At 33.1% G+C, this 12,925-nt stretch overlaps 1 protein-coding gene across 4 annotated transcripts in view; it reads right to left on the reverse strand.

The window, feature by feature from the left end:
- PSPC1 (paraspeckle component 1) overlaps positions 1–12,925 on the reverse strand; it is a 113,576-nt gene that overhangs the window by 49,367 nt on the left and 51,284 nt on the right. Inside the window, exon 7 of one of the 4 annotated variants that reach the window (XM_037156961.2) lies at positions 2,251–2,308. The exons of the other annotated variants lie outside the window; for them this stretch is intronic. Coding sequence (XP_037012856.1) covers positions 2,251–2,308 — 58 coding nt within the window. The remainder of the gene's footprint in view (positions 1–2,250; positions 2,309–12,925) is intronic. 4 annotated transcript variants of the gene reach the window in all.

The following is a 12,925-nucleotide window of genomic DNA, read 5'->3' on the forward strand; positions in this document are numbered from 1 at the left end:
ACCTCATATGGAAGAAATTATTTCCTAAGTCCCTAAACGTTCTTGCTGATAAATCTATAACGGTTAACTATCAAAGAACATTTATGTTCCCCTAGTATAACTATAAATATAAATGTTAACAGACTTCCAGAACATCTCTCACAATGGAAATGAGAAAGAGTGAAGACACTATCTAGGAAGAATCAATCTTACCTCAACTTTCCTAAAAACAGATCAAGAATTATGTTTTTCATTTTCTTTAGTTTTTTTTTTAAATAGGACATACCTGTCAACATCTACCTTGTTGAGATTCTATGGATATAGTAAAATAACAAAAATATTTCCCACTATCAATAGCTGAAATACAGTCTAGGAATTACATCTTCTACCACAGTTATAATTAAATTTAAAGATCTATTCTAAAGAATGTTAGAATTATGTTTCCCTAAAAAAAAAAAAAAGTTTTATAACCTATGTTTCACTTGGTATGCACATTAGCAATACACCAGGAAATCTAATGACACATTCTATCAATGCAACTTGACAGGATTTGACAATTTACTGAGTCACCAGCAACACTCAACTGCTTAAAGATACATAACACCAGTAAATCACTAGGATAAAGTCTCAGGCTGAATAAAGCATAAAGAGGAAAAAATTACATGAATCAGACTTCAGGGAATTAAGTAAATGCTTGAATGTAAATATGGTTCTCTGGTAAACAAATGCTATGGAACTTTTAATTGTCTTAAATTCCTTACTAACTAAGTAATCTAAAGGCATATAGTCTCATATTTCTTCTGGTAAAATTCCTAATCAAGCAGTCAGCCAGAATGTTTCTGGGTATCTTGCAACATCAGAAACACATGAGTTTAATTCTGATGTTAATGGCGATCTAATAATTAGAACAGCATTTCAAATGACCTACAATCCATAATGACTTCACACATCTTTAAAACCACATGGACCATTCCAAAATTTACTTTGAAGAAGACATACTGAACTACTTGTATTTATTATATATATCACTGTATTTAATAATTTATAATTTTTATAACTTATTTACTCAACTGATCATTTTGTGTACCCATTAACTAACAATGAAGTTGTTTATGACTAAGGGCCATGTTTCCTGCTTATTTTGCATACCCGAGATGCTTAATTACTACTTTGGTAGATAACTGAAAGTGACCACATGAATCAATAAATTATTTTAGACCATTTAAATGACAGTAGCAAAGAAACTGTCATAAAAAAGGAAGATGATCATGAAAAATACTCGTTCCACACATTAGATGCTTTTAAGACTTTTTATTCCATACACTATGTACCCTAAGTCCTATCTGGATTTTCTTAATTGGTGAGCATGTTATTATGCGTAAGGAAATGTTAAGGTAATGTATTCTTTACAATATTTACATTTCAGTTCTGTAAAGATTTTAAAGTCCTGACAACTTCAGTGGGACAATGTAAAAGGAATATATAAAATTTAGTTATTTAACTTTTTAAAGTGTGTGAAATTTCAAATTTAATAACAAAAAATTTCCACACTTATTTTTCCCTAGCTTATTTACTTGGTGCTGTTTCCCTGACAACCTGGTTATAAGCCAATCAATATTACAGATGTTAATAATATAGGCATTTTCTTAAAAAAAAAAAAAAAAAACAACTTTGTATCGATACTAAAGATATGCATTAACCTAAATGTACAAAGCACAACTCATTTCCTTGACAAGTCATAAATGTCTCCAAACAGCACATTTCCGTGCACAACACTATAGGTTAGGCAAAATGTTATAGACACTTAGTAAAACAAATAAAATTAGCTACACAGTTACACAAAATGTCACCTTAAAATAGAAATTTATAAAATATTCCCCAAAACTTTAGAAACACTATAACCCAAAAAGTACTAAACCTCCAAGCTAAAAAAGCCAATTTGAAGGTGTGAAATTTAATTCTTAAATATTACATGACACAATTACTGAACAAGTTCAGGATTTTATCAAAACCTGGTTACAGGTTTCTTTCATTAACTCTATTTAAAGTTAGTACATCTTTTAGCCTTCAGTTAAACAAAATGAAAAAGTTCTTCCTAGCCATATCTTTTTATATACTTGTATTTTTCAATTTAATAAATGCAAGAAATTTCACGATTAAAATGTTGATTCCAAATTGTTTGTTATTGACATGTAGATACCACAAACAGCATGTACAGTTCCCCAAAGAATTACAAGTAAGTTATAGAAGCCTTTTGCTTCCAATCCCTACCTCCCATGTTTATTGCTCCACGGGGACCCATATCACCCATTCTCATTTCCTGTTCTCTCTGTAAGCAAACATAGTTGTCACAGTCAACCTATAGATCTTATCACATTTCCCATCTAAAATCAAAAAGAAAAGAATAAATTCGGACATCACTTTCCATTAAAAAAACTTCAATTTTCCAACACCTTTTACTTAATAGAACACTGAAAAGAAACTTGGATTTCCCTGGTTTAATATCCTAGTACAATATTCAAAGCACCCAGTTTATAATGCTAGATTATAAATGAATCAGATTACATAAAATTAATCACAGAATTATTTTAAATGTTTTTATTCGAATAGATCAAAGACAGAGGATTGGATTAAAAAAAACAACTAATAACCACCAAGGCCAATGATTTTTTCCTCCCAGGTCACTGACCTCTTAAAACAGAAATGACTGTTACCACTTTAATATTCAAATGCATTCAAACATACAGCACAAACAGTTGTGAGATGTTAAGCTAAAAAGTTACAGATTCTTTTCACTTTTGAAATATTGTAATTCATGCTTGCATTTTTATTCAAGTACTGAAGAATTATTTTACCAAGGACCTATAGGTCTACCATAAACATCTCCACTACACACAAGAAATTATTAAACATTCCTTCTCTTACACAGTTGACAAGTTCTGAAACAAAATGCTCCTTGAGGTTTTAACTACAACACAAAAAGTCACGCAAGTGTAAAAAATATCTTAATTTCAGTACAGAAACTGCTTCCTAAGAAACTCTAAATTTAGTAACACCAAACATAAAGAATTAACTTAAATGAATTCTCTTGGTGAAATGACTCAACATATAATAGCTGCAATTTGCATTATTATTTGATCATCTTTCCCAATATCAGACAAATGTGTTAAATGCAGTGATCCTAAGACATTTTCAGACAAAAGTAGCAATGCCTGAATCTAAAGAAGGCATGTTTCTATTGTTAAAAGCCATTTTATTAGTGTTTGTTTAAAATACCAGTTAATAATACAAAATACCAGTGAAAAGCACCTATAAGCTATAAATAAAGGAAATACAAGTATGTGACACATAAATGGCACTAAACAAATAACTGCCTATCTAACCTAACGGAGATTCCTCAAAAGGAAACCTTTAAGCACAGAACACGAAAAATACCAACTTGCACAGCATCTTGAAAAAATACTACATTATTTAGAAAGCTTAAATGCCAAAACTTTTTCAAAGCTATTTTCTAACTTTCCTAAAAATAAATGTCCATAAAACTTCTGATTATTAGCCCTGGTTGGTGTGTCTCAGTGAACTGGGCACGGGCTGCAAACCAAACAGTTGCCAGTTGGATTCCCAGTAAGGGTACATGCCTGGGTTGTAGGACAGATCTCCAGTAGGGGGCATGCATGCAAGAGGCAGCCACACATTGCTGCTTTTCTCTCTCTCTCTCTCTCACCCCTTCCACTCCCTCTAAAAATAAATAAAATCTTTAAAAATAAAAACTTTTGGGCCCTGGCTGGTGTAGCTCAATGGACTGAGTGAGGGCCTGCGAACCGGAGGATCGTGGTTCAATTCCCAGACAGGGCACATGCCTGGGTTGCAGGCCGGTTCCCAACAGGGAATGCATGGGAGGCAGCCATACATTGATAATTTTCTCTCTCTCTCTTTCCCTTTCCCTCTAAAGATAAATTAAATTAAAATTTAAAATCTAAAAAAAAAACTTTTGGTTATTAATGGATACTAATACTGACCAGCAAAAAATAGAGTATTTTATAATTATATAATTTTCCAATTATATGGAAAATACTATTATACAATCACACCTATTAGCACAATTACCAATAAATCAAACAAGCTCACATGTCCAAACATACTGATAGAATGTGGACAGACAGCATCAGTATATTCAAAATCTTCCAGGTATTACTTATATAAGATATTTAATGTGTAGATTTTATAATAATGACATCCTAGGGGAAAAACAAGGGTTTAAGTTATATTTTTACTTTTGTGTTTGCCTTAACTATGAAAGATTAGAAATGCAATACCTAACAATTAACAGGAGACTAATTACTATAGTCTCACTGCTTGGAACTTCAATTTTCAAATCTCCCTCATACAACTAACCTAACACCTAACTGAATGCCTGCTTCACTTGTTGGGAACACAGGAGACACTACCATTTCTACTGTCTTTTTATAACTTCAGCTTTACCTATACCTGTGACTTTCTGAACAATGTTTAGCTTTATCATTCATAAGGCTAAGCACTTCTTAAATATTATTTTTAAATTATTCTACTACTCCATTTTCTTCATGAACAGAATTTTGTGGAAAACATTAACATACTGAAGAGATCCATAGTTTTAAGTAAATTATTCAACAGCTGCTATATTTTCCCTTCCAGATATTCCAGTTCTAAAATATATTTCTTTAAGTGAAATAATCAGAATGCCTTACAATTATCCATGCTAATGTAGACTATCACTATATTAAAGTAACAATTTCTATGGCATAGTATAGCATATTTCACTGAATCTACATATATTCAATTAATTTATTAATGTTGACATTTCCTTAAAGAACATCATTATTTTACACAACTTTACTCATAATTTAAGAAAATAATAATTAGCCCCGACTGGTGTGGCTCAGTGGATTGTGTGCAGATCTGTGAACCAAAGGGTCACGTTAGATTCCCAGTAAGGGCACATGAATGGGTTATGGGTCAGGTTCCGAGTAGGGGATGCACAAGAGGCAACCACACATTGATGTTTCTCTCCCTGCCTTTCTCCCTCCTTTCCCCTCTAAAAATAAATAAACAAAATCTTTAAAAAAGAATAATTAGATAACAGATCATTTTAAAATTATTTCAGAAGGAGCAAAAGAAGTTTTCACCTAATTAGTCATGTCTTAAGGTTACTGTTTCTTTCCATAAATCCAATACTATATACTTCTAGTAAAATAAAACACACAGAGCTTTTACTTAAGGGTAGTATTATCAATGGAAATTAACATAGCACTTATTACTGTAATTTGATATATCAAATATCAATTACTTGAAGAATTTCACTATAATTTAAGTAATACAAAAGGCCTTCACTTCTATGAATTAATAATTTTAAATTAGAAGTGGTACATAATATGTATGTGATAATTTTATAATACAAGTTTTAGTAATTAGCAAAAATTAAGACTTGTTTAAGATGAAATAACCTATACGTAAACAAAATCTCCAAAGACAATGATGCAATGAAAACAGTAAAAGTTATAATGAAAAGTTTTTAACTCAATCAATCCTCATAGCAATCCTGTAAGTAGATTGTCATTTTATTTTAGGATCATAATTTTGAGGCACAGAGCTGTTTAATAACCTACTCAAGGTCATACGTATAGAAAATGGTTGAGCTGACCTATAAATTCTGCCAAAATAAAACTCTGTGAAATTTTCACATTCATAAGGTACTTTCATGTTTTAGGAATTCCAACAAAAACAAAAGACAAGATTTTAAAACTTAATCTTACAATATTTATAAGGTGTGACTTTCTATTATAAGTTATGCACTGGTATTCCTGACAGCTTATCACTAAAGCAAGCTTAAATTCTCAGTGACCAACAAAGTAAGCAAAGTGTAACTGATTTTTCAGAAGTACATATCAAAGCAGCACTCCATTCAAAGAGCAGTTCTTGGAAGTGTGATTCATGGAGTACTCTGAGTTCCCAACAACCTTTCATGGAGTGTACATATTTAAAACTATTTCATGTCTTATTACCAATATAACAGTCAATATTATAATCTAATGACTTTTCACTCTTGACATTGCTGGATGGTGCAAAAGCAATAATATGGGCAAAAATCCTGGTGTTTGGCACAAATTAAAAGCACTTCCATTCAGAACCACGGCTGCTGCAGTTCAGTGGATTGAGCACAAATCTGCAAACCAAAGGGTTGTCAGTTCGATTCCCAGTCAGGGCACATGCTTGGAGTTGCAAGCCAAGTTGTGCCCCTAATAGGGGCTGCATGAGAGGCAACCACATATTGATGTTTCTCTCCCTCTTTCTCCTTCCCTTCCCCTCTAAAAAATAAATAAATAAAATATTTTTAAAAAGGCATTTGCATTCAATTCCTACTAGAAATCATTGTATTCTTTTTTTTTTTTTTAAGATTTTATTCATCTATTTTTTTAGACAGGACGGGAAGGAGAGAGGGAGAGAAATCAATTTATGGTTGCTTCTGGTACATCCCCTGCTGGGAACTGGCCTGCAACCCAGGCATGTGCCCTGATTGGGAATCAAACCGCAATCTTCTGCTTTGCAGGCCTGCGATGAAATCATTGTATTCTTCACATGCAATTATGAATATCTCGAAGAAGATGTAAAGAATATCAGTGTTATTAAATCACTATCCTTGGGTACGTCATTTTAAATATTCTATTTAATAACATAAAATATATACATAAAGTATGTCTGCTGCATTCTGAAGTAGAGTGGTTATTTCAAGAAAAACAATTCTTATAACCGTGCTGCAAACAGAAATGAGACACTTTTTTCTTGGGATATGAACTTTTCTTGAAATAGCATTGGACAGGTGAATGTTCCCAGACATTTTCTAATGAGACCAGTGACAGATATTAAGATGTGGTTTTTAATTTTGTATAATAAAATGCATTAAAATTTGAAATATTTATGTAACTGAATAAATCAGTATTTTTCTAATATTAGGTACATCGCATTACAAAATTATGCCAGGATTCAAGTTCAAAGTAGACCAATAGGCTGTAATGCAAAAGAGTACTTCCAAGAAACCAATGCTTATCAAGTTTTACTGTAGTATCAAACAAGAATATCCACAATTATGGGAAAAGGTTAAAACACATCTCCAGTGTGAGGTTAGATTCTTTTCATGTACTTTAACCAAGAGCATTTTGCAATAAATGGAATACAGACGTATGGAGAGCCAGCCCTTCTCCATAAAGCCAAACATTAAGCAAATTTACAAAACAGTAAAACATTATCACTCTTCCTACTACATTACAGTTGAACATTAAAGAAATGAGCAAAAAAAAAGAAAGTGTAAAATAAGCCCTGGTTGGTATGTTTCAGTGGGTTGGGCACTGGCTTGAGATCCAATTCCCAGCCAAGGAACCTGTCTAGGTTGCAGGCCATCCCAGGTTGGGATCAGTGAGAGGCAACCCATCAATATTTCTCTCCCTCACTTTCTGCCTCCCTTTCTCTCAAAAAAAAAATAAGTCTTTTATAAAAAATTTTAAGTATAAAATAAGACTACTCTTCCCAATAAAACCCATTTTCTTTCAAAATTCTTTTAAATTCCTAATATGGTAAAGTACTGATATAATTTAAAGAAAAGCTCCTTGGGGTCTCATCAATCATTTTTAAGCCTATAATTTCAAAACCGTAACCAAATTTAAAGGTTTTACATAGTACATAAATAAGGCTAAAATAATGTGTAATATGAATGCCAAAGGTTTTGGAAACAATGAAGTAAAGAAATAACTCATATATATCAATTGGGACAACATTTTAAATTCAGAAACAAAGTGTGTTAATCTAACACTGTGATCAATCTAAATTCTTGTTTGAGTGAACTCAGTTAATAACCATCATCGTTACTCTTCTTTAATTCATAAAGACATCTTATGAATGTCTCTAAAAAGAATCTAAATATTGTCTGGGGATCGATAACCATGAGCTATTTAGGTTCCATGTCTTAATAAAGAAAATGCTAAAAACCCTGACATAAATATACAGATATAGAAAATTTACATCTATTAAAGGAAATATGATTTTAGAAAAATGTATTAATTCTGGCAGGTAACAAGATTCAATCGTTTTATCATCCAATATCCCAAAACATTTCCCTAAATAGAAATTACATTTACCACTTGGAAACATATCTTTTATTTTCATTAGAGAATTAAGAGAATAATATGATTATTAGAGAGCCAAACTTTCAAGGGAGAAATTAAACAGTTTTAGTATCCAGAAATAATAGGTAACAAACACAATGAATTTTAAAATAAAGAATGGAACAAAATTCAAGTACATGAAATATTTAAATGTAATAAAGAAAAAATCTGAAAATGAAAGTAGGCCTCTTTGCCAAAAAAATTACTCATCTAAAAGATGTTGGTGAAGCGTATGCAGAACAATTATAAAAGACACATGGACAATAAAAAGAGAGGGGTGGAAATGGGGGAGGGAGGTGGGGAGGGCTAAGATGTTGGGGAGAGGTGGGGGGAAAAGGCAGAAAACTGTACTTAAACAGTTTTAAAAAATGTTAAAAAAAGGGTGTCGAGATATTAAAAAGTAGGCAACACAAAGCTATCTCTTCCTTTAAAAAGTAAATAAAATAATTTTAAACTAAAAAGGGAAAGAAGACAGGTTCCCATTGATACAACTCAATATCATGCAAACCTTCAAACATAACCAACACAGAATGCTTGGAAAACTTAACATTTTTAATTGAGGCAATAAAATCAATTTCCAAAACATTTTGCACCACAGAGCTGGATAGGGATAGAGCAACAAACTTTCAGTAACATCAGACAATCTTTTAATGTATAAAATCTATAGTGTTTTTCCCCTTAATTTGCATGCATGCCAAAATATCTGCACCTGTCAATATTGGGGAAATGGCCCTCAGTTTGATCATTGTTGAAATAAAACTTTACATCATATATCATCAGGAAATTGTAAATTAAAACAATGACAGACCCACAACACCAATTAGAACGGCCAAAATCTTGAACACTAACAACAGAAAATGCTGACAACGATGTGGAGCAACAGGAACTCTCCTCATTCGTGCTAGTAGAAATTCAAAATGGTATACCGACTTTGTAAGACAGCTTCTCACAAAACTAAACATACCCTTACAATAAGAATCCAGCAATCACTCTCCTAGGTATATAATAAAAGTTGAAAATTAATGTCCATGTAAAAACTTGCACGTGGATGTTGGCAGGTGCCTTACTTATAATGCCCAAAATTTGCAGGCAGCAAAGATGTGGTACATCCAGACAATAAAATATTATTCCACACTAATAATAAATGAGCTATCAAGCCATGAAACCACAGAGGAACCTTAAATGAATATTACTTAGAAGCCAGTATCTGCCCTAACTTGTGTGGCTGAGTTAGCTGGGCATCATCCCACAAAGCGAAAGGTCTCAAGTTCAATTCTATCAGGGCACATTCCTGGATTGTGGGTTAAGTCCCTGGTCAGGGCACATACAAGAGGCAACCAATCAATGTTTCTTCCAAGTTTGTCTCCCTCTCTTTCTCCCTCCCTAATAAACAAACTCTTTAAAAGAGAAAACAAACACTATCAAACGGCTAATATGATTCCAACTATATGACATTCTAGAAAAGACAAAACTATGGAGACACTACAAGAATCAGTGGCCCTGGCGAGGTTGATCAGTTGGTTGGAGCATTGTCTGGACAAGCCAAAGTTGTGGTTTCACTACCAATAAAAGCACATACAAGAATCGACCAATGCGTAAATAAGTGGAACAGATCATTATTTCTGTTTCTCTCTCAACCTTCCCTCTCTAAAAATTAATAAATATTTTTTAAAAGAAAGGAAATACCTCCTTCTCTCCCTAAAATCAATCAATCAATCAATCAATCAAGAAACAGTGGTTAGAGAGAAACAGGCTGAACACAGAAAATTTTAGGGCAGTGAAACTACTTTGTGTGCCACTAAAATCGGGTATCCAAAACATTGTACATTCATATGTACCCAGAGAATGTTCAACACCAATTGTAAATCCTAATATAAACAATAAACTCTGGATGATGAGGATTATGTAAATTACAATAAACGTACCACTGTGGTGAGAATCTGATAGTGGAGTCTATGTGTATGTGGGGGAAAGAGGCACATGAAAATTTTCTGTACCTTCTGCTCAATTTTATAATGCACTTAAAACTACTGTTCAAAAGTCTACCTTAAAAAAAAAAACCTTTAAAATGTTTTGCACAACTATCTTACTTTGTATCACAAGTGTTAGAAAATAATACTGGTTAAATTTCAGATCAGAAACAGAACAAAGTAGGGGGATTTACATTTAGCTCACTGTATGCACTAATCTAAAGATATATACCTCAAACTAGATGCACTCAACGGTGTTTTTTTTTAAGACTTTATTTTTTAGAGAGAGAAAGATAGGAATACATTAATGTGTAGTTGCCTCTGACATGCCTCCTACGGGGGACCTGGCCCACAACCTAGGCATGCACCCTGGGAATCCAACTGGTGACCCTTTGGTTCACAGGCCAGTGCTCAGTCCACTGACCCACACCAACCAGAACTAAACAATGTATTTTTAAAGCCTGGTTCAGGTAATTCAGTAAACAGATTATTCTGATGTCACTATCAAAGTCAACTGACTACATAGCAAAATTAAATGCTACTCTGTAATATACAGGGTAGCTTTCTAACTAAACATGAATTAAATGTAATTACATATAATCCAGCATGCATCAAGACAGGGGAACAAAGATTTTAAACAAATTAACATTCAGCTGAGATTTTTATTTTTAATCTATATAACTAAGGGAAATTTTCAAGAGTTATGGCAAACTATCTCTGAAGTGGTGCTTTTAAAAACTGTAACTGAAGTCTTGACTTGAGTGGCTCAGCAAGTCAAGTGTCAGCCTGCAAACCAAAGGGTTGCCAGTTTGATTCCCAGCCTAGGGCACACGCCTGGGTTATGGTCCAGGTCCCCAGTTAGGGAGCACATGAGAGACAACCACACACTGATGTTTCTCTCCTTCTCTAAAACTAGATAAATTCTTTTTAAAAAATAGTAGCTGCAGAGTGTGGCTGAGTGGATTGAATGCCAGCTTGCGAAGCAGAGTCACTGGTTCAATTCCCAGTTGAGGACACATGCCTGGGTTGCTAGCCAGGTCCCCAGTAGAAGTGTGAGAGGCAATGACACCTTGATGTTTCTCTTCCTCTTTCTCCCTGCCTCCCCCCTCTCTAATAAATAAATAAATAAAATCTTTAAAAAAACAACTGTAATTACAAATACTATATAATTTCACTTATAAGAAGAATCTAAAGAACAAAAGTATGAGCCAAAGAGAACCACAGGCATAGAATTGTGCAATAAACTGACATAAGTATAGAAGAAGAGGAGAGGAGAGTGGGGGACTATTTGAAAGGAAGTGAGGATTAGTCAAGGAACATATATGAAGGACCAGTGGAAAATGGACAATGGTATGTGGACCGATAATGGAAATAGAAGGCAGGCTAGGCAAAGGGGGAAAAAATTGGGGACAGCTAACAGCATCAACAATAAAATGTTGTTTTATAAAATGATAATGATTAGGAATTATTTATTCTTTAAATTTAGTTATTTCATCCCAAACTCAGAAGACTTTTAAATAGAAATTATAAATCAGCAACAATGGTATCGATAATAGTATCACAGCTATAATAAGTACACAGCGCTTTAAAATATAGTATCAAACCAAAGCTCATATAATACTAGAGACTAGTTTGCATTTTTTTACCAACCCCTTACCAGTACATTTTCTCAAAGTCAAAACTACTATCATGACTGGCCAGATTAAGGTATGAAAGATGAAGCCAAAGAATAAATATAAACAGCATAAGAAACTATTCCAACTTAGTCCCACAAACAGAAGCAAACAGTGGAAGAAGCAATAATGTGTCCCAAAGTCTGGAAAATTAAATACATATTTTAATAAAGAATATCTTCTTCTGTTTGTGATACTAGGTATTAAGCAAATTATCTTAATGAACTTAATGTACTTCAAACTCTGTCCTAGTATATATTTTTCCACATAGATACTCAAAGCAACAGATTCAATATATATAGCAATTTTTAAATACTTAAGTAGTAATGAAATAAAATTCAAAGTTGTTTACAAGAAAAACTACTGTTAACAAGCCTATTAGTTTTTTAAAAAGAGGATTTAGAAAAAGCAAATATGCCAAATCAAGAAAATATCTTGTGAGAAACACGATAAACTTAGAACCAGAAAGGATTTGAAACATGAAACACAATATAGTGAAGTATGTCATAAAACAAAGAGGCAAACTTACCCATGTATTTTTAATTATTTGAAATTTGAAGCGGAAACACATACATTTCATCAGCAGAGCATGCTTACAAACCCAAGTCCCTATCCCCTACATCACTAGTAGTTTAATTAATAGCTACATGGAAACTGACATTCACATCTATCCTGTGTGATCTGGTATAAAATTCTGCCATTTTAGGTGAAACTACCATAACTTATTGCCCTTGATATGAAGTACAGAAGATAACTAGATATTGATTGGCCTACAAAATATTTTTAAAACTATTAATCATTATGCTCTGGTCAGGTGGCTCAGCTGGTTGGAGTGTCATCCAGTACACCAAAAGGTTGCAGATTCGATTTCCCATTCAGTGTACATACCTCGGTTGTGGGATCAATCCCACAACCAATATGTTTCTCTCACATTGATGTGTCATGTCTGTCTGTCTGTTTCTCCCTACCCCCTTTGCTCTCTAAAGTAAATAAACATATCTTTGGGTAAGGATTTAAAAATATATAAATAAAACCATGTTACATTGTAGAATAGGTTCTGTAAAAGGGCTCTAAATATTAAGAAGTTACAAAGCAGAAGTAACAAGTT

The sequence above is a fragment of the Artibeus jamaicensis genome, unplaced genomic scaffold (genome assembly GCF_021234435.1).
Source record: "Artibeus jamaicensis isolate MK-2021 breed Jamaican fruit bat unplaced genomic scaffold, CSHL_Jam_final contig_793, whole genome shotgun sequence".
In the NCBI taxonomy this organism is placed as follows: domain Eukaryota; kingdom Metazoa; phylum Chordata; class Mammalia; order Chiroptera; family Phyllostomidae; genus Artibeus; species Artibeus jamaicensis.